At 36.7% G+C, this 20,552-nt stretch overlaps 2 protein-coding genes across 9 annotated transcripts in view; one reads left to right on the top strand and one right to left on the bottom strand.

Moving 5' to 3' along the window:
• The first annotated feature begins 897 nt into the window (after window positions 1–897).
• On the top strand, window positions 898–4,791 carry LOC123874594. The gene is made up of 3 exons (XM_045920077.1): window positions 898–1,239; window positions 1,762–1,980; window positions 2,275–4,791. The coding sequence occupies exons 1-3, from the start codon at window positions 1,033–1,035 to the stop codon at window positions 2,962–2,964; spliced, it is 1,116 nt and encodes a 371-aa protein (XP_045776033.1). The 5' UTR covers window positions 898–1,032; the 3' UTR covers window positions 2,965–4,791.
• A 1,597-nt stretch (window positions 4,792–6,388) lies between these two features.
• The window catches only part of LOC123874592 (DENN domain-containing protein Crag), a 53,059-nt gene continuing 38,895 nt past the window's right edge, over window positions 6,389–20,552 (bottom strand). For 3 of the 8 annotated variants that reach the window (XM_045920070.1, XM_045920072.1, XM_045920071.1), the window contains exons 21-35: window positions 20,198–20,326; window positions 19,382–19,482; window positions 18,583–18,697; window positions 18,136–18,250; window positions 17,565–17,756; window positions 15,440–15,523; window positions 13,885–13,962; window positions 13,164–13,390; window positions 12,589–12,713; window positions 11,914–12,096; window positions 11,285–11,375; window positions 10,638–10,823; window positions 10,314–10,467; window positions 9,169–9,285; window positions 6,389–8,097 (exon numbers count right to left, since the gene is read on the bottom strand). In XM_045920070.1, coding sequence (XP_045776026.1) covers window positions 7,905–8,097; window positions 9,169–9,285; window positions 10,314–10,467; window positions 10,638–10,823; window positions 11,285–11,375; window positions 11,914–12,096; window positions 12,589–12,713; window positions 13,164–13,390; window positions 13,885–13,962; window positions 15,440–15,523; window positions 17,565–17,756; window positions 18,136–18,250; window positions 18,583–18,697; window positions 19,382–19,482; window positions 20,198–20,326 — 2,090 coding nt within the window. In that variant the 3' untranslated portion in view covers window positions 6,389–7,904. The remainder of the gene's footprint in view (window positions 8,098–9,168; window positions 9,286–10,313; window positions 10,468–10,637; window positions 10,824–11,284; window positions 11,376–11,913; window positions 12,097–12,588; window positions 12,714–13,163; window positions 13,391–13,884; window positions 13,963–15,439; window positions 15,524–17,564; window positions 17,757–18,135; window positions 18,251–18,582; window positions 18,698–19,381; window positions 19,483–20,197; window positions 20,327–20,552) is intronic. The other 5 variants (XM_045920074.1, XM_045920076.1, XR_006797960.1 and 2 more) reach the window with 4 other exon arrangements.

Raw genomic sequence — 20,552 nt, 5'->3', positions numbered from 1 at the left:
AGGCGACTCGTACCTACTCTGTAATGAAGGAGTTTTGATTTGAGATGATGACGATGAATAGAACAAAATCGCAGCGGTCGCGATAGTGGGTAAGTAGGTACTTATTACTTCGGTAAACTAAGGTCACAATCCCTAAACATCTCATTACGTACGGTAAAGGTCAGGAATGATGGTTTTACTTCTAGGGGGAAATCATTAAGTGAACACTTAATTACTTGAGCAGTGAACTTTTAATGACCTTGTTTAAAGGTAGGTACCTACGTTACGTTTCTCTGACGTTGCGGCTTGCGGCACAAACTGCTACTGTATCACTTTCACTGTAAAACATTATTTCAAAGAAATAGGAGTCAAAGGAAAATGTTGGTATGGTAAAATCACTCTTTTAAGTAAAAAATGATAGTTTAAGGAAAAGTTTAGGATAGTATGGTTATAAAATCTAAGAAGAATTCTTATAATATTTTTCATTGACAACGTTTATCGTGTTTCTAAAGTTACCCGGTTTCGCTATAGTTAGAATAATCTTTTATGAACGCATTATGGTTATTTGAGTTCTCTTCTTTATATCTGGCTTTACTCTGATTAGCCAATGTCAAGTTTGTAGTTATTTTCAAGTTATTGAATCTATACAAGTATGGACTCTGTTTGTGCCGGCGCCCGCCGACATACGCGCGGCGCCCCTTTAGAGCGCTTCCCAGTCAGTTCCACCACCAAAAAACACCAACTAACACAAAAACCATCCACTCTTAAAAAAAAAAAACTACTCCAAACAAGCACAGCACGCGCGCCAGCAAACGCCATCACAGACGAAGTCCCGTTATTTGAGTTTGACATTATTGTCTGCATCCTTTAGAGTTTAGACTGGTATATGTATAGTGATCTGTGGTCTGCATCTGTCAAGTGCCAAAGTCTTGGGAAACTTTTAGCATTTTAGGTTATGTTTATTTTGTATAATTCAATAATTTTAGAAACTGAATACTCAACTATCTGGAGTAAAAATTAAAATTGTCCTATTTACTATTTGAACGTGTTAAAATGTTTGCCGTATTTACACGACGGCTGTACTTTGCTTGTGATAAAATCCCCGTTCGTCACTTAAGAAACCGAAGTAAAAGACTCGCTGGGCCTGGAGCGAACCCTGGCTTAGATAATAGACTGGGCGCGTTCCAAGAAGACGGAATCAAGGTACAAGATGATGATGTTGAAGAGTTTATGGAACAATCGGAAAGCAGTTTCTATGACGTAAGTAGGTCTTGCAAACTCACTAATTTTCTTCTTCTAGTATGTTCCCGGCGTTATTTCAGCACCGGTATTGTCTGCTCATTATTCTAAGCTGAAAAGATAGCCTACAAGTTTTAATTTTCCGTATAATACAATTTATTGGCAATCAAGTGCAGGTTTAGGTAAATATTCACGGTTAAAGTGAGCCAATATACTGATGAGATTCAACTAAGTAATTTTTTGAGTAAACTAGTAGTTGCCGTCAACCTAGTGATCACCCCTTACTTGGTGAAATGACATCAAACAAGTCCAATGACATTGGATTCAAGTGGGGCAAGACTGTGGCGCGTGGAAGGCCCTCTAAAAGATCTATGCCCAGCTGTGGACATTTATCGGTTGATAATGATGATGAAACTATTATTCAGTATCAAGTCATTATCTGTAACAACTTAACCTAACATCTAAAGCCCATAATCAGAGTACTAGAATACTGAATGAATACTTAAAATAATGTCTCTTATTATGCATTTTTGCTTAAACTAGGCAGGTGAAGCATATAACGCCCATCTAAAGGAAACATTAATTGGGAAACACCACTTGAAGCATCACATTGTTAAAGATAAATACTTCAGAGAAAACATGCCCAACCTACTTACCTGGAGTGAGAAGGAACAGATTCGCCACCTGGCTGCAACACAACCTGATGAATGGACTCCTCAGAGAATCGCTGAAAGCTTTCCTGTTACTGAACCAGTTGTTAAGGTACCTAGTAGTAGTTTTAACAGTGTATTGGTGTGTATTAGAAAAATGTAAAAGATGGTATTTACTATTTAGCCATTTTACTATCTGATGCCCATTGCCCACATGGATTAAAGTTTTTAGAAATACATTTTGTAGTCTTCAAGAATATAATGAAATAAATGTTTCTAGCAAATATTACTAACTGGAGACTATTTATTCTATGTTCACATGAAAACTCAAGCACTCATGGTTCATATAGAATAGACAATTTGTTGAGTAGCTGCAGATTTGTAAAATATTTTTATTTTCTTTCAGAAATTGCTAAAGTATCCTTGGAAACCAGCAACTGAAGAAAGAATAACGCGCCATGACGCATCAGCTATGAGAAACTGGAGGGAGCTGAAAGAAGGGACTTTAGATATACCAGACGACTTACGTGCACATTTCCTCAAATTCTCTGAAAGAAAAATACCTCCACTAAATAAGAAATCAGTCAAAATAGACATATCTCAGGAAAAGATGGGTGAATTCGAACAAATAGTGCAGAGATGTGCAATTAATGAAGAGAATAATCACAACACAGAACAATTTGAAGAAGAACCATCAGACTCAAATATGGAAAGTAAAATAACAAAAAAGGACTGGAAGAGAGTTACTTTGGATGAATTAGCGAGCACTATAAAAAATCGTTTAGATAAAGGAAAAAATGTAGATGTACCAGACAAAATGATTATGGATACAGTCAATACTTTACCAAGCAAAACTGAAAATGCACAAGAAATAAGCAAAGAAATAGAGCTATTTGGTGAGACGAAAGAAGAGAAAGGTCTAATAAAGTCTAAGGAAGAAGATAATGAAATTGTCGCTGGTACCAATTATCCAGAAAGAATAAGAATACCAAAGAAAGCTTATCAAAGAGGTGCAACATACAAAGTCAATGATTGCTTCTATGATTATGATGGGAGATTCTTGTATAGAGTAATAGGCATGACTGATACACATTAATTTTAGTGACTCGAGTATAAAATCGTTAATTAGAATTTATGATAGAAAAAACTTTAAAGTAAGAAATAAAACAATAAACATTTTAATGAAGCATTATATTTTTTTTTATAAAAATTATATCCATCTCGTTTTACTTGTCCATTATATTACCTACAGTAAATTTGAAATTAAAAATGGAAATTAACTGTATACATTGAAAATTATTGCATGTCTTTTTGTTTACCTTGTTCACAAAGATTATTAATTATATATTACTTCACATAATATTATAAAAATACATCTGGGTGACTATCACCATTGTACATTTATTATTGAACTTAATATATGGCTTTAAAACATCACCTGAGGCAAATGAAGGTAGAAACACATTTATAACATGCAACCACTCAGTGCATAATATGCTACATAAACATCACATCAAGACATGTGGATAGGATGGATTGGCATCCATCCTATGGCAATAGGATTCTGATTATACAAAATACTATGATTTGATTTGACATGGTTGCATATTATTAATGTTACCACCTTTAAACAATAGCTTTATAATAATTATTAACTTACATATGTTTATAACATAGATAGATAAAAGCTAACCTGAAAATTTGAATAACTCATTATTTAATAGATATTTTAAAAATATTGCATGATAATATAATATTACGTTCGAATTTTTCACCAATAAAATATTCATTCAAGTTGTATAGTTATAAGAAATAATAATATCTGCTAAATAACTGCCTCACATCAACTTTGACTAAAACTACAGTTAACTGATAATTGAATAAATAGTATTTCGATTCCTCAACTATTGTTAGTTATGAGTATTCATATATTACATAATAATATGTAGGTTAAATTCAGAAAGCTCCAATACATTTAGGCCAATTGCATATTGTGATGATCGATCCTGTTACGCGGAAAGGATCCAAACCGCATAGTTGGTTTTGGGTATTCAAATTGAGGAGGTGGGGAACAGAATGTAGCATTTCCTCTTCTGATATATTTTCTTTTAAGATGCTCGTTGGTTAGATTAGGTGAATTAAATTATAACATTTGGCATGTAGTAAAACAGAATACTTTTCGTTTAATACCTACTATAGTTTTCACTGATTTCTGAAAGTTAATGACGATTTCAATTAAAGTTCAAACTTTAAAGATTCCACTTTATCATCAAAAATTGGTCCTGTGTGGGTTGGATCTTTGTTGCATAACAGTGCGAATTTATTAATGCAAATTTATTTCAAAAGTATTATAATAAAAAGGCCACTCAGTTAACACAATAACTTCTACGTTTAGATCATATAAATTATGTTAAAATGTTGACACGTTTGAATACTTTCCATTTGGCAGTCACAATTTTAAGGGTCCAAATATAACATTACAACATGTTACATGCTTATTTAACATGTTTCATTAGAATGGGTCACATGATCTACAACAATGTGGACGTGTTCATCAAAAAATTTATAACATGTTACAACAGCGAACCAAATTAATACATACGTACGACTACGCGTAATAGAAGTCCTAGGTATGGTATAGTTTGTTAAAATCTAGCCCAATTCACATAAGTCCCACTGAAGAAAAGTATGTATAAAGAAACTTATCCAAAGTTTATCCATAGCATTCCAATTCAGGACTGTTACTTATAACTTCTTATTATCTCTTCTATACACAATCTTGTTTTTATTTAATTTTTTACATGATATATCATGTACAGGCAACATACATTATTATTTGATCTTTTGTTCTAAATGACATAGTTGAACACAGCAACAGTTAAAAAACTAAGTGCAGTTTTGGAATGGCTAAAACCTTGTGCAATGAAATCAAAACTTGTGAATTAAATCGTGTCCAAACTGAAATTTGTACACTCATGTACAGAAATAATCACAGATTGTGAAGATATGGGGTTTTTGGAATACAACTGCAAACCTATCAATGAATGTCTCTGCACTAGGCCCCTGCCTAGTATAATCTGCACCCGGTAAAACTCTACACTCCTACATCGAAATCCCACACTCTTTGAAAGCAACTCGCTTGTCATAAGTCATTATTTCGCATTAAAAAAAGAAGGATATTAGCCATATTAATCATGACTAACATTCCGCTTTCCCCTCCAACTAAGCGTAAAGCTTGTGCTAGGAGTGGGTACGACAATAGTGCAACGGGCGGGGTTTGAACCGCCGACGTTTAGGATTTCAGTCTGTTATGTTATGTTCTCTTGTTTGCTGTGAGTGAGCGAAAACGTCACATAGATATGAGTGACAGAGTCAAAGCTCTATCAAACCGAAACTGCCAATCTCTTTCTAAAGTTCGATGTGTAATCTTTCAGCCGAGTACTGTGTATTGTTATGTGATAGGTCTAATGAGTGCTGTTGTAGTGAAAGGTTTTCAGTAATATACATAACCCCATAAAACAGACTTCCCCATCGGATTGTGTATAATAAATCTTATTTATACATTACAATATGTACAATCAATTAAATGGTCACAATTTACTATTTCGGATTAGCACCCGCGATCATTCATCCATTACGGATTCGTCGAACGCAAAAAATGAACCAAACACGAACACAATATTATGTACAATTTTATAAATATTTATTAATTATTGAATACATTTTCAGTAATAGAAGATTTTTCAATATTGCAAATAATTTCATACTTGCAAATACTTGTAACAATTGAGAATAGTTAAAAAAAATCATCAATATGTTATTACAATTAGACTTGCAACGAATAGTATATTCGGCAGTATACCGAATACCGAATATTCGGCGAGGCCCCTGACCGAATAGCCGAATATTCGGCAAAAGTATTCGGCCGGATTTTAGCGCCAAAAACTTGTACAGACGTGATTGTTTCGCGCTCCTTTGTTTTGTTCTAATGTACTCATCGCTCTGAAGTTGGGATGGTCTACGAGAAAAAAAGAAGTTAACTACTTCCTAAAAATGCAGAAAAGTTAGTCTTTCTGCACCATAACCTTCCCCTTCTAAATTTAGATTATGAAAATAATTCAAATGCATAGAAAAATTCTTAACTTGTTTAATACAGAAAATGATTAAATTATGTACCTGTTTTATGTACCAATGACTACTTAATAAATGATTATAAAAGAAATGAGAACCTTACCCTTCTAAATTTTGATTAACCACAATAATTCAAATACATAGAATCCTCCATTTTTCCAATTCAGAAGATGATTATGTACCTGTGTTATGCACCAATGACTACTTAAATGAATATATGAATATATACGTAATCAATCGATTTTAATTTTTCATTTTACCAATTATTTCTCTACGACAAAATATATTATTTAAGTATTCGGTATTCGGCCGAATATAATAAAAGCAGCCGAATAGGCCGAATACCGAATAGTAAAAGAATATTCGTTGCAAGTCTAATTACAATAAATAATATGCCGCGACGCGCAGCGAGCTGAGTTCCTATGAAATAGGACCCCGGATGGGTTTGAAACTAGTCGGGCTTACATCGACGAAATACATGAGTATAGCCATGACAATCTATACTTTTAATGGTAATCACTCGCAATAGTATAAACTTTAAACGTTAAAATAATATATGTTATGTATAATAAAAATAAGCTTAGTTTTCGAGCCAATTTGCAGTCATACAATATAAGGCGATAATTAAACAATACTGGGGCAAAACTTTCTATAATTCTAAGTCCATAACGTCCGTCCATAAACAAACGTCACAACTTCATGCAATTCTTATTTTATAGTAGTGTACTTTTAAAGGAAATAGTCTTTTCATCTTTTTATTCGACTTAGAACGTAATGGACGGACGAGTCTGAGACTGTACTAACTTTGCTCAGACTAAGTTTCAGCTAAAATGAGACAGATTTATGTCAGAGATATAACGTTATCTCGTTTTAACAGTGTCTTAAATCTGAGCAAAGTCAGAACACATTCCATATATTTCAACTATAGACTTTGACCAATGAATATTTTACTTACAGAGTTTTAATGGTTTTCTTCATTTATTGAAGCTCAGGAAATAAAATTGTAGTAAATCAAGAAAAAAAATTTAAAAATCCTTGAATGGTCATAAAAAAAAATATATGGTAAAGTTGCATAGGCAAGGGTAAAACTCTTTAATAAGGGCCAATTTAAATCATTTTATACATGTGATCCATGGAACTATCAAATGGTTTAAAATATGATACACCTAATCTTTCATCAGGGTCTACAATGATTAATGGATGGAAATGTACCTTATATTATTACAATTGCTCACGTACAACGGCTAGAGACCGATGTCGTACATTTCTGATTTATATCTCGAACCTATATTACAAGCAAAGCAATCGTAAGATATTGTATTTTGAGTATCATACTGATTGATTTGTAATGTTTACACGATATTCGCAAAGAAAATCATGTAGATCCATAGCCTTTTAATAAGATAAACGTGTGGATCTTCAACCAATAAGTCACTAAACCACGTGGATCCGCAGCTATTTAATCAGAAAACCACATATGTATCTTTAGCCCCAAGTCAGGCAACCATGTAAACCTTAGGCCCTAATTCAGAAAAACGAGGATTCGCAACCCCCTTAATCAGAAAATCATGTATACCTTAGGCCCTAAGTCGGAAAACCATGTGGATTCGCAACTCCCTCGATCAGAAAATCATGTGGGCTTTTATCCCCCAAGACAGAAAACCATGTGGATCCGCAATCCATCAGAAAATGTATGTGGGTCATCAGCCCCAAGTCAGAAAACCACGTGGATTCACAGCCCCTTAATCAAAAAACCATGTGGATCCTCTGCACCCTAATTCAGAAAACCATGTGGATCCACGGCCCCTAAATGAAATACCATGTGGATCCGTAGTCCCTAAATCGGAGAACCATGTGGATCCGCAGCCCCTAAATTACGAGCCCATGCGTGAAGGCAGACGTAGATCATATTTCGTGTATGTTTAGTCGTAATCGTTTGAAGTAGTGTCTACAGCAGGCGGCGGTGGGCGAGGGGGGCAAATCCTGCGGCCTGGTCTCGGTGCCCAGTTGGTCCAGAGCACGAGTGTATTCACGTTGGAGCGCCACAAAGTCTATATTCTGTTCGCCGAGGGCTGCCATTGCTAGGAATAGTATGTCTCTGAAAATAATACATAAAAACATTCAGACATAGAAGTTTACTGCATAGATGGTAAAAGCAATGAATATAGACTTCGCATCGCTTTAGGAATCCCACGCTGGTTGAATTTCGTAAAATGACACCTTTCACGCCAGTTCTCTTTCATCTTTTTTATTGAAAATGTTACAGTAAAACGAATAGTCTAATGTAATTAATTATTGCATAGATCATGTTCGCGTGGAATGGTGCCAAGAATACTGGCTGCATTCCGTGCTGAATAGCAAGACACAAAAAACCTTTGCCAAGAAAACGAGCTAACACTTGTATAACCAATTTTTTTTGTAATACTGAGTACTTTTATTTTTTATTTTATTTTATTTTATTTATAGAAGGAAAATCTACAGCGAAGTAATACTAATAAGAGTCTTAATACTAATTACATCGATAAATATGGCTAATTACAGATTTTCTCGAAAATAATAATTATAATAATTTGTCTGAGTGAGTGATACATAGTTAGATACTAAAAAAAAAAAAAACCAGAATTAATTAAGTAAATATATCAAAAGTGGGTTAAGAAAATAAATAAATAATTTTATACGTATAAAAAAAACAGTATCTCAGGTAGCCTAAATGAAAAATAACATAACATAATAATAATATTGAATATAATTATGAAGCATATAACGAATTAATGTTTAAGGTACAAACAAGAATGTGTTTATGTGTGTGAGTGTGTGTGTGCATGTGAGTGTGTGCGTGTGTGTGTGAGATGATGTTAAGTATGTTGCACTTGCGTGTAAGAGAGAAAAAAAAAAATTTTTATTTGTGGAGTAGTGAAATGTGTCGCTTAAATGTCTTTTTAGAATGGCGAAAAAGGTCAATTTCCGAGTAATGTTTGTTATAGGTGCGAGTTATTCTAGCAATGGGTGAATTTTGTGAGTATTTTTTTCTTTTAAAATCAACGTGAAGCAGTGATGTGTGCCGAGTGCAGTACAGTGCAGTACAGTAGGAACACATCTATGGGTCTTAATTTGATACTAAAATGTCATGTAATCAATTGAAATTAGTTCTGGAAAGACATAGTTATACCTGTAGTAAGAGTAATACCGCTTGTTGCCACACGTAGATTCTCTCCAAGCGGCCAGTCGACGTATTGCGTCCGATAGGTCATTGCTGACCAGCCCGTCTAACACGGCCGCTACGACTCTGTATTATAAAATAAAATCACCCTGTATCTACACGTGAATGATAATGTGGATCCACAGGCAAAACTAATCTCAGAGGGCGCCACAAGCGGCCCGGCAATGCAAGCTGTCATCTTCATAGTTTTTTACATAGACTAAGGTTTCATATTTGTTAATCTATTAAGTTTAAAATATTCTGTATATACTGTTTATGTAAGTACATGTATATTTTTTTTTTGTGTTTTTGTAGGTTATTTACTAACATCATAACCCATCTAGTCCAGTTACCACAAATCGGACTGGATTATCCAGAAAAGACTTGGATGTAAATAAACTGTTCAACCTCCTTTGTGTTTTCTCCAAACAACGTGTCTTTGGCGAAATGAATTGTGCTGTGTGGCACAACAAAAAGCCACTCAAATAAACAACAACAGCATGCTTACATTGCAATTTTTTTTTAATTATGACGCTTGACCAGCTCAGTATAGCCGGTTCTACATATGATACTACCTTTACGACCGGTTCGCTTATGCGCCACCTGTCGGGATAAATTGGCAGTGTGTATTGAGATTACAAGCTCAGCTTGAATCCAGCGGCTCCCTGCGACTCGTTTGATATCGTCTGTCTACCTCGTCTTGGTCCATTCAGCTATGTGCCCCGCCCACATTTTCGCAACTTGTTGTTACTCTAACCGACATAGCTTAATGAGTTACGAAGGTATAAACGGATCTAATATTCAGATCGGAATTTCCCAGCATAGCTTTGTTCATCACTTGCTGAATGACCCTGAGCTTTCCAAGCCCATAGTAAATGACCATGTTAGCTGTTTTGAGATAATACTAGCTATATTAGAACAAAAGGTACAGGTGCCGGCAGAAAATATTGCACATCGAACTTTAGAAAGAGATTTCTGCTTCGTAGAGCGTCGTCTCTATCACTCAAACGTATGTGACGTTTCGTCGGTCTCAACGACAGAGACAATGCTCTATGAAACCGTTATCTCTTTCTAAAGTTCGATGTGCAATGTTTTCTGCCGGGCACTTTACGTACGATTGATGCGCATTGCAATCATGGTCAGTTAGCAACAGAGCTCGTAGCTGCCGCGAGCGAGGCTGCTGTCTACGTCCGCGCCACGCTCGGTACAACGCCTGCGCCTCGCCCTCCGCAAGCCTAGCGCTCTCCCACTCGCACACTACGCGGACACCTGAGACGAAAACAATAGTTAGAGAGGACCAGGGCACGCATGGTCTCTAATATCCATTAGGTTTAAGACATTGTTCTCACCAGACATACTCACGTATCAGTTACGTACATGTATGAAGTTGGGGTCAAGAACTACGAAGTAAAAACAATGTAGGAAGTTTCTAAACATACCGGCAGATTTCACCGTGTCCGGCAGTTGGTCCAAACTCTGGTACTTAGCAGAATAATTGGGGCACAGCAAATCAGGCAGATGGTTTTCTATATTCGCTCGTTCAAGGAACCAAACCAAGTTCCAATAGACGATTGGATGCGACTCCACGAATTCTGGCTCCGCTAGACACGAGTCGCCTTCCCTGCCTGAAAGGATTTATTTCCAAAAATTGTTTCATTGACGTTTTCTCAAAGCAGTATTCCTGGTATAAAACTAAGGCAGAATATTATCAAAAACTTGATAAATTAATAAATAACAACCACAAATAATTCGAAATAATCACAAGTTTCTAATTTTAAATACACATCAAAAATTGCGGAACCGGTAAGATTCTGACTTCTGACTTCGCGCCCGACGCCCTGACCGCTTCGTGTAGGTTGAAACGTAGGTAAAAACACTATCATAAAAATTATAAAATCACAAGTTCTATACATTTACAAAATACAAAGTAATTTATACAATTAGGTTTTATTATATTTAGCAACAACCAAAACTCGAGCCAAAAAGTCTGAAAGATGCCGTTTCACTCTTGACTTGAAGGTACCTATATAAAAAGTGGAGGGGAAAACTGACACCGGAAGGGTGTACCATATCCTAACGGACTTACCTAAAATAGATTCGAATTCCTTTCTGAGCACGAGAGGGTTTAAATAAGGCACGCTTATGGTTTCTGCTTGCGTTTGACCCTTCCGTATTACCTGCGAAGAAACGGAATAATTTGAATAATTTTTATCTAGATCAACTTGTTGCTTGACGATTTGATTATCTCACAAGAAAGCACAAACTTATTTCGAGAACGCAAATTTCTGGTAAGTTCCTGAATTCTGATGTCATCTGGAAGGAAGTCACGCCTTGTGATGCTAAAATTCACAAACCCCGTTTTTTTGGCCAACTTAGTACACAAAGATCTTAAAATCTTTATGGTATTGTGGTCTGAATCGTACCTACAGGAAACCACAGGCAAACCATATTACTTTAGGAGAGTTCAAATCAAGCTATAGTTAAAATAAGAATGTTTCTAGAAATAAGAGTGTATTAGCAGAAAACAAATGGGCAATGCTCCGTTGGATATTTAGAGGATGGGAAAGGGTCGCACTCTGAAAAATTGGTCAAGTGCGTGTCAGAATACACAAAGTAAGGCCATGCTAGTTGCTGAAAACTTTGTCATTATATCTTAAACTGTAGTTTTTACCCAAAAATTATGTCCTCATCGTACATGGCGATAGAAAGTGTTACCTGTACAGATAGCAAAGGCACGGTGTGCCTGCCGCAAGCCGTGCACCGCGTGTTGAGGTTGGAGTCGTCGGCCGCCCAGCCCGCCATGATGTCCTCATCGTACAACAAGGCGAGACACTGATGACATTGCGAGCACGAAGTTATACGCACCTCCACTGATACATTTTCAGCTTTAACGGTACCCTACAAAATAAATCTATTACAAGATTTGTTTAAACGTCGTAAATTAACTTTCGTTCAAAATCGAAGAATGGAATTTGAAAAGCGGGTATTTATTCCCAAGATTCTGTATGTTTATGACTATAAACATACAGAATCTTAAGGGTTAAGATCTACTTAATTTATTTAAGTGACTGACGGATAACCTACCGTTTTAAAGCGATGGTTGTTTGCATATCAATAATCTGGAAGATTGCCTGCTCTAGTAATTTCGTCACTTATGATTAACAAAATTAGGTAAGCGATGCAGAACTTATCGTCAAATTAACCCCGTGCAAGCTTTTTTGAATAGTCAAAGGTCTGTCTGAAGATTATTAAATATTTTTAAAGATTTCTAGTTTGACGTGTGGTTTTGATACAATTGTAGCAAGAAGTTTTTAGATGGTTGAGATAGAACAAAGTTTTGATTTTTGTTAAAAAAAGTCTAGACCATAAGCTAAGCCCTAATGCACATACGTTTAGCGCTGGGTAGAGGTTGTCGGGAAGATGCGACAAAAGTGTAGCGAGTGATCCGCGTTCCATAGACGATGCCAATTCGGCATCGCTCGAGGCACGCCTGAATCCCATCCCGGTTGACCATTCTGAAAGAATGGGAAATTAGAAAGGTGCTGCTAAGATATAATAAAGCATGATAACGATAAGAGTATGTGGGCGCCGAGAACATTTTGAAACTTGAAACTGGTTTCGATACTAGGTTGCCTGGTGAATAATTTACCATAACTTTAAATAAAATTAAAGCAATTGCCCGACAATTTGAATGTCTCCCATGCAAAAGAGACAATAAGATTCTGAGGAAATGTATGAGGACATCAACATTAAAAATCGATTGCCAAAATGTCTAAGAATGCCCCTGTCGAGTCAGCGCGTTTCTTACTAAGATTAAATTTCAAAAGACAGTAATATTACAGTTTAAACAGGTAGAAGATATGTTGTAAGGCGTAACGCGCACATCGTTTTGTCAGAAAGAGACGTCATTTTTGCACATTTTTCTCAACAGGATCATACAAGAACATGAGCTCAATAAATCTTACCATCTGGATTTAATTCCGAAGAGCCATCCCCAGATTCCTCTTCAGTCATAAAGCTGGTTAAAGCGCTTGTAGCATTCCCAATTGCCCCTTTAACTGGCGTAGAATTCGCAGATATAACCTCCTTCATTTCATCGAACTTCTTCGCCATACTGGTCGCCGCAGACTTGAGACTGCTTAGACCACTTTGTAGGAGCTCGTTCGACTTCTTACCGGCTATGCTTGTAGGGCTGTCGAGAATATGACTAAATAGTAGCCACGATTTGAAACAACTATTTAGTATGGGACGACACACACAAAAAATGCGCTACAAAACAGATATTACTACTCGTACATGAAATATTAAAAACAAAATTAATGTAAGTAATGCGTGACACAAACATGCCTTGTTATAACATATTATTATTATATGTATTTAGCGTATTTACATAAAAGGTGATCGTATAAAAACAAACAACAAGATAAGACTTTCGGGCCGTGTGTTTGTATACGTGCACCTTTACAATGAATAGTGATATTTTAATATTTGAACATAAAATTTGTCATACATGAAACAAATTCAACATGTTTCACGTTCATTTTTATTGTCTCTTCAGGAAGTTAAAATTGACTATGGAATGAATTGGCATCCAGTGTCTAGAATGTAGGTGTTAGGTATCCCTTTAAGAAAAGTGAGACCACGTAACAAAATGGATATGGAACAGCATGTTAGTTTCTTGCTTACCTGAAGTAATTCTCGATCATAGCCTTTCCGATTTTCATGTTTTCCTTGCGCAACGACAGACGGCCAGGCGAATAGCGTCTAAGAAAACAAACTAGCTCTGGCATACGGTGCAAAAAATAAAAAATGCGTTACAAAACAACTAAAAGCCAATTTTGCCGCCAATAAGTGTACCTCTATCGCAAAATGTTTCAAACTTTTATGAAAATCTAGAAAATCAAATTATTTAGTCACAGCATAATTTTTTTAGTGACTATTTTTTTTACTGACAGCAAAATTGGCTTAAAATAAAACTTACAAAGCATAACATTTCCGAAAGTAAAGCTGCAGACACATTATTGCGGTGTGACATGTTGCTACGTATTCTGACGCGACGATCAGTCAATTGGAGCTCGTGCGTCACAGACGAGTGTGCACGTCTTCATATAAAAATGTATGATTTCGATTAGCTTTTGTCGCGTTACGTTATGACATGCCACAATACAGTAATATGTTTGCGCCTTAAAGCAAAACATCGTCCTCGTGATCTAGCATGCTCAAAAGGCGATATTTAGGCTGAGATTTGTAAAGTTTACTTTGACTTTATTCAGAGTTAAGATACAATTAAACTGTCTCGTTTTAACTTTAAGTAAAACACTCTATATCTCAACTTAAATTTTTCGAAAACGTCAAGTCTAACAGTTCCTTGCAAACATCTAAAAAAGTTTATATTAGATGAAAATCTAGATTTATTTGCAACATGCGATGGCTATTTTATGTATAAGTCCTTTTTATGAATCAATGACTGATCAAATTGATCATGCTATGAAATGTCCAAATAATGTTTTGAAATTTTGGTAAATATACATAGTTAATATAATATACATTTTTGAGAAAAGATGGAAAACAAAAAATAAGTTTTGCTGCAGAATCGATCGCGACTAGGTACTAGGGTGGCATCTGATGAAAACTGCGAGGAATTTTATTGCTGTGTGTGTTTTCTAAGATTCAGTACACGGATTCTAAACCGGCAGAAGAATATGGTAATCTCGTAGATATTGGGTCACATTTGTAGAGCGCTATCTCTTCTACTCTCATGCGTTTTGTACCTTCTATCTTACTCATCACGAGTACGTTTCTATATACCATGTTATGTGAACGTAACATGTCTAATGTCTATGGTATAATGTCATCGACTATGACCTTGAAAATTAGGGGACACGAAAAATGCAACTATAATGAGAACGCACTCGCCAATTATTTGCTTTGTATCAATTGTCATGTCAAAAGCACACTTTATCCTTAGATTAAAGACTATTTATAGAATAGAACTCAGAAAATTGGCACATTTTTACCGACCCTATGTGCCTCCCTCAAGCTACTCGACACTGGCGAAGTGCATTGTGCTGGCTGGCACTATAAAAAGCCACCAAACAAGAAAAGAAGAACTAGTACTTTTGACATGACAGTTGACACATATAGCAAATATGGCTAGTACATTATCAAAATTTTTGTACTTTATATAATTCAAACGCTAAAATACATAATTTATGCTAAGATCTTATAAGCTAACACTCACCCGAAGCTGATCTTGAGCGTGTTCCCAATGCTGGCCAGGCTGGACGAGACGGTGCCCGGCGCCGTCTCGCTCCTGTGCAGTTTCCTGCCGACAGGAAACTATCCAGCTCATCTCGTTCTTACACACATACTGTACACGCGGTCTAGCAGGTTAGCGGGAACACCGTAAGCGGGACAGGACCAAGTTGTAAGGTATTTTTGGTTGGTTGGGCTAACATCGACTAAATACGTGAGTATAGCCGTAACAACCTATACCCAATCAATGTGTTGCGAGGGCATTTAAGAGGTTAAGCTGGACATGAGACGAGTCCATGAGTCTTGTCTCAACTTCTCAGACAGTCGGGTGTGTTTAGCTCCAAAACCAAGATTTTTTTAAGTTTTTTCTCGTTATTTTAATTACAATGACTGTAGCAAATTAATAGAGTGTACTTTTACTTTCCTCAGATGTTAAAATGACACAATTTAGCTAAGAGACTTAAATCTGTTCGGTTTTATATCTATGTTTTAACTGAAAGCATGATCTATAGATTCCCAGCTTTAAATTGGTTAATTTCATATAAGAATTTTGTATAACTATGTACTGTATAACTATGTATGTTAGGTTATAAACTAAAAAGTATACATATAACTTGTTTTCGATTAAACATTGACACCAAGTGAATAATAATAATATTGGAGCAATTTTTCATACCTTACAACTTTCGATACATGAAAGTGTATCAGAGTGGCTTAAAAGCACATTAAATATCAACTTTCTAAGTTATACATGGCACTATTTAATTAAACAAATCCAAGTCTTTTGCACTAATATTAAACGGAAAGTCTTGTAATGTGCCTTTAAGCCAAGGGCATGCTATGTGGTAGGTTTAAGGTGGGTACACACTTTTAACATCACAAACGGAATTCTATAATACAGTAATGGATATTTCGGATAATGGATGAGTATAGCGGCTGCGCAGTATAAGTCAAAATTGTATTTTGCTTTGGAAACCGTTGAAGCATTTCCGGTTATTTTGATCTGATGGAAGATTTCAACTGTGTCTATTACCATCACTCTACCGATAGGTGTACAGATACCATCAAATAAGTTGCGCGGGCGCAAGACCGCACAGCTATGGAATTCTACACAAGAGACCTATACGTACATATGCCCACTAGCAGTCGACGTTTATGGTTGGCGACGACAACCGATATGGACAAATCGAAAGGATTATAGCGATATACGACAAAGCAGAGTTGAAACCGATTACAAGTATGAGTTCAATTCTGATTTTTCAAATTTTTATTCTTTTTAAAATTGAGTTTTGAGAGTGATTGTAATAAGGTTCATTTATGCATTTCTTTTATCAAGACCAAGAGGGTACTCCCAATGCTTTTTTTTTTCTTTCTCGTCTGGCTTTACAAAGATTAGCCAATGTCAAGTTTGTAGTTATTTGTAATAAGTTAGTTAACCTAAACAAGTATGGACCCCGCCTGTGCCGGCGTTCGCCGACATACGCACGGCACCCCCTTAGAGCGCTTTCCAGTCAGTTTTAACAAAAAAAAACACTCCAAAACGGCAGAGCACGCCCGCCAGCTAACACCAACACAGACGAAGTCCGATCCCAATGCTTCGGTTTAAAACAAATAAGATCAGTTATTTGACTGCTCTTTCATGCTCGAGCTGCGACAGACTCTCTTTATGCGATCTTTGATGATCCGAGCGAATATATTCGCCACCACGATCTCCAGTCTGGACGGACGCTATGGTAGCCACTATACTCTATTCACGGAAAGAAGTTAGTATAACACTCTCTCTGTTACGCAATCCCATACAAATGATAGAGACAAAAATCTCAGCGGGCGTTCACTATTTTGAGTCATCAATCAATCACAAACCTGTTTTAAAAAATATTCGAAATTCAATTCGAAAATGTTTACAAAAACATCCGAAATTTAATTCGAAAACAGTTTCGTTTGTGATTGGTTGCTAACTCAAAATGATATTTATAGATTTAATGATGATGATTTTTGTCTCTATCACTTGTATGGGACTACGTAACAGAGAGAGCGCTATACTAACTTCTTTCTGGGGATAGGGCAGTTGAGGCATATAAAGCACACAAATATTAATGGAAGTTATGTACCCGGGTTGTTCCTCAGTGGGCTCGTCTTGGAAGGAGTTGCTTCTTCGGTGGAACAGCTTGGGGCTAACACTCAGCTCGTGTTTCGGGGGCGGAGGCTCGTCTTGTACTGGGGGCTTCGGTTCCACGACAGGCTCCACTAGGTTTAGGGCTCCGAGGGGATCGTCGGCTAGGACTGGCGTTCGGGGTGATAACCTGATGATAGATATACAGTTTTTAATTTCTACATCCCTTCTAAGTTAGCGCGCTTCCATTTTAAGACTGCACCATCACTTACGTCCGAGGCGATCGTAGTCTAACACCGGAATTCAGAGTCAAGATAGAAGCTTCTTCAGTTTCTCAAATTCTTCATTCTAACAAAATTTCTTCACAAATTCACGGTTTTCAGATTTTGTCCTTTACTTGTGCTATAAGACCTACCTACCTGCCATGATTCTAGGTCAACGGGAAGTATTCTACAGGTTTTGATTGCCCTAGACGCGTCTTGACAGACAAACAGACAAGAAAGTGATCCTAAGTGTTTTTTTCTACAGGGATACGAAACCCCAAAAAAGAATATAAGGCGCATACTCACTTCAAGGGTGACGATTTAGAGGATGGATCTAAAGGTTCCATAGCTGCCGCTTCCTTTTCAGGCTCCTCGGGGAAACTGAGCGTTCTCGAACATCGAGTCTTAGTATTTGACGTACCTAAGAAAATAAAGTAGTACGATAATTCAGCTTAATAGGTTCTACATCATTTTTATTAAAAGCACATTAGCCACCCCTTTCCCCTCCAACTATGCGTAAGGCTTATGCTAGGAAAGATACGACGTAGTGCAACGGGTGAGGGTTTGAACCGCCGCGACGACCTTTCAGATTTCAGTCCGCTCCTGTAACCATTGATCGAGTTAAACTTTTTAATGCTGTAGCTTTTTGGCAACCCCAATATTTTACTAAATCAGTTTAACCAGTCCTTATACAAGTAGGCCTGGGTTTTATGTTTGACTTCTTTTAACTAGGATATTATAAGTAAGACTTACTGCTGGAAAATGATAGCCTCTGCAAGTTTTGGACGATCTGAGCATCACCAGCGAAACTTTTCGATCTTGTGAGGATTCGAAGGTCGGACGGACTTTCTGGACTCACGTGGATTGTCTATAGCAGATAAACAATTGTAAAAATATTGGATACTTCATTATCCTGATCAATCCATCGCCGGCTCACTACTGAGCACGGGTAAACTCTCAGAATGAGAACGGTTTGGTCATAGTTCACCACGCTGGCGAAGTGCAGATTGAAAGACTTCAAACACCCTTGAGAAAATTATGAAAAAAAAAACTTGCTCTATGGTTGATTGAAGGACAATCCAACAAATAAATATTTTTGAAATAAGTAGAATGTGTTGTTCTTTCATTCGTACAAATGTATTCAGGCTCTTAAAAAAAATCCTACGTATAAACTTATTCATACTAGCGACTACCTGCGGCTTAACTTCCATTTTTTTTTTCGAAAAATTCGATCTTCTTCTTTATCAACCTTTGTGCAAAATCTCAGCTTCGTAGGTCCTAGGGTTTCGATCAGTGAGTCAGGTATCATACTATCAGACTGCTATTATGAAGGCAAAAGTTTGTGTGTATGTTTGTTGCTCTTTTATGCAAAAACTACTGGACGGATTTGGCTGAAATTTGGAGTGGAGATAGATTATACCCTGACTTAACACATAGGCTACTTTTTATCCCGCAAAATCAAAATTTGGGATTTTTAAAAACATATATCCACGCCAACGAAGTCGCGGGCATCAGCTAGTCATTTTATATATTTAACTATTGTGATAAATACCTGTCTCTTTTCTGCAATCGTTATTGGTTCAGGTTCTTCATTGCCTAAGGAATTACTCCTAGGTCGGGACGTTCCAGTGAGATCTGGATCGGACGGCAAGCCTAAAAGACAACAATTATTTCGTAGCAAAAAAACCGTAAAAATAAAATTTAAACATATAATTAAGCATTTTGCACGCTGCACGTTACTTCATACGTTTGACAATATCTCTATAACACTCATCACTAGCCACTTAAAAAGTAACGTGACAAAGCTAGCCCATTTCTTAAAATTTCATGGTAAGGAACATTATATCAACGCTAATATTATAAATGCGGAAGTGTGTCTGTCTGTCTGTCTGCTACCTTTTCACGGCCCAACAGTTTAACCGATTCTGACGTTTGGTACAGGGTTAGCTTATATCCCGGGGACGGACATAGGCTACTTTTTATCCTGGAAAATCAAAGAGTTCCCACGAGATTCCTAAAAACCCATCCGCTTAACCGATTTGTATGAAATTTGGTACTGATGTAGCTTGCGTCCCTGTAATTGACATAGGCATTTTATCCCGGAAAATCAAACAGTTTCCACGGGATCTTTAAAAACCTAAATCCACGCGGACGAAGTCGCGGGCATCCTCTAGTTCTTTCATTCAGGGCTGATTTTTTAATCATTAGATAACCTACCTCAGAAATTTCGGAAGACTATTCATACTAAAATGTCTAAAAGTCTAACTTATTCCTCAGTTAAACATTTATTTGACACTAGAAAAATTGGTCCTTAGTAAGAGAGAATAATTTAAATATAGTGTAACGCTTCAATATTATTTAAAATTACCTGAAATTAATATTCCCGCTGCGTGTGAAAGCTTATGGGCTCGCGGGTGAGTAGTGTTCGCACGTACTATGTTTCCGCGACGACACAGGGCTTCGAATGCGCTCGTACTGGCGTTTGTTCCTTCACATGCTAGAAATAATCATTACAACAGCTTCAATATAAACATCATCAACACATCGCCGGCTCACTACTGAGCACGGGTCTCCTCTTAGAATGAGAAGGATACGGCCATAGTCCACCACGCTGGTCAAGGGCGGATTGGCAAATTTTACACGCCCTTGAAAATATTGTACAGAGCTCTCAGGCATGCAAGTTTCCTCACGATGTTTTCCTTCAGCATATCTTCGTAAAGTTA

The sequence above is a fragment of the Maniola jurtina genome, chromosome 18 (assembly GCF_905333055.1).
Source record: "Maniola jurtina chromosome 18, ilManJurt1.1, whole genome shotgun sequence".
In the NCBI taxonomy this organism is placed as follows: domain Eukaryota; kingdom Metazoa; phylum Arthropoda; class Insecta; order Lepidoptera; family Nymphalidae; genus Maniola; species Maniola jurtina.
Note: the sequence above shows the minus strand (reverse complement) of the source record. Positions and strands in the feature narration are given on the sequence as shown.

What these genes read in the sequence shown, in the direction of transcription:
- LOC123874594 (XM_045920077.1), top strand. Translation starts at nt 1,033, where the DNA reads ATGTTTGCCGTATTTACACGACGGCTGTACTTTGCTTGTGATAAAATC. An exon ending in CGGAAAGCAGTTTCTATGAC is followed by an intron (nt 1,240 to 1,761) that starts GTAAGTAGGTCT and finishes TGCTTAAACTAG; the next exon opens with GCAGGTGAAGCATATAACGC. An exon ending in TTACTGAACCAGTTGTTAAG is followed by an intron (nt 1,981 to 2,274) that starts GTACCTAGTAGT and finishes ATTTTCTTTCAG; the next exon opens with AAATTGCTAAAGTATCCTTG.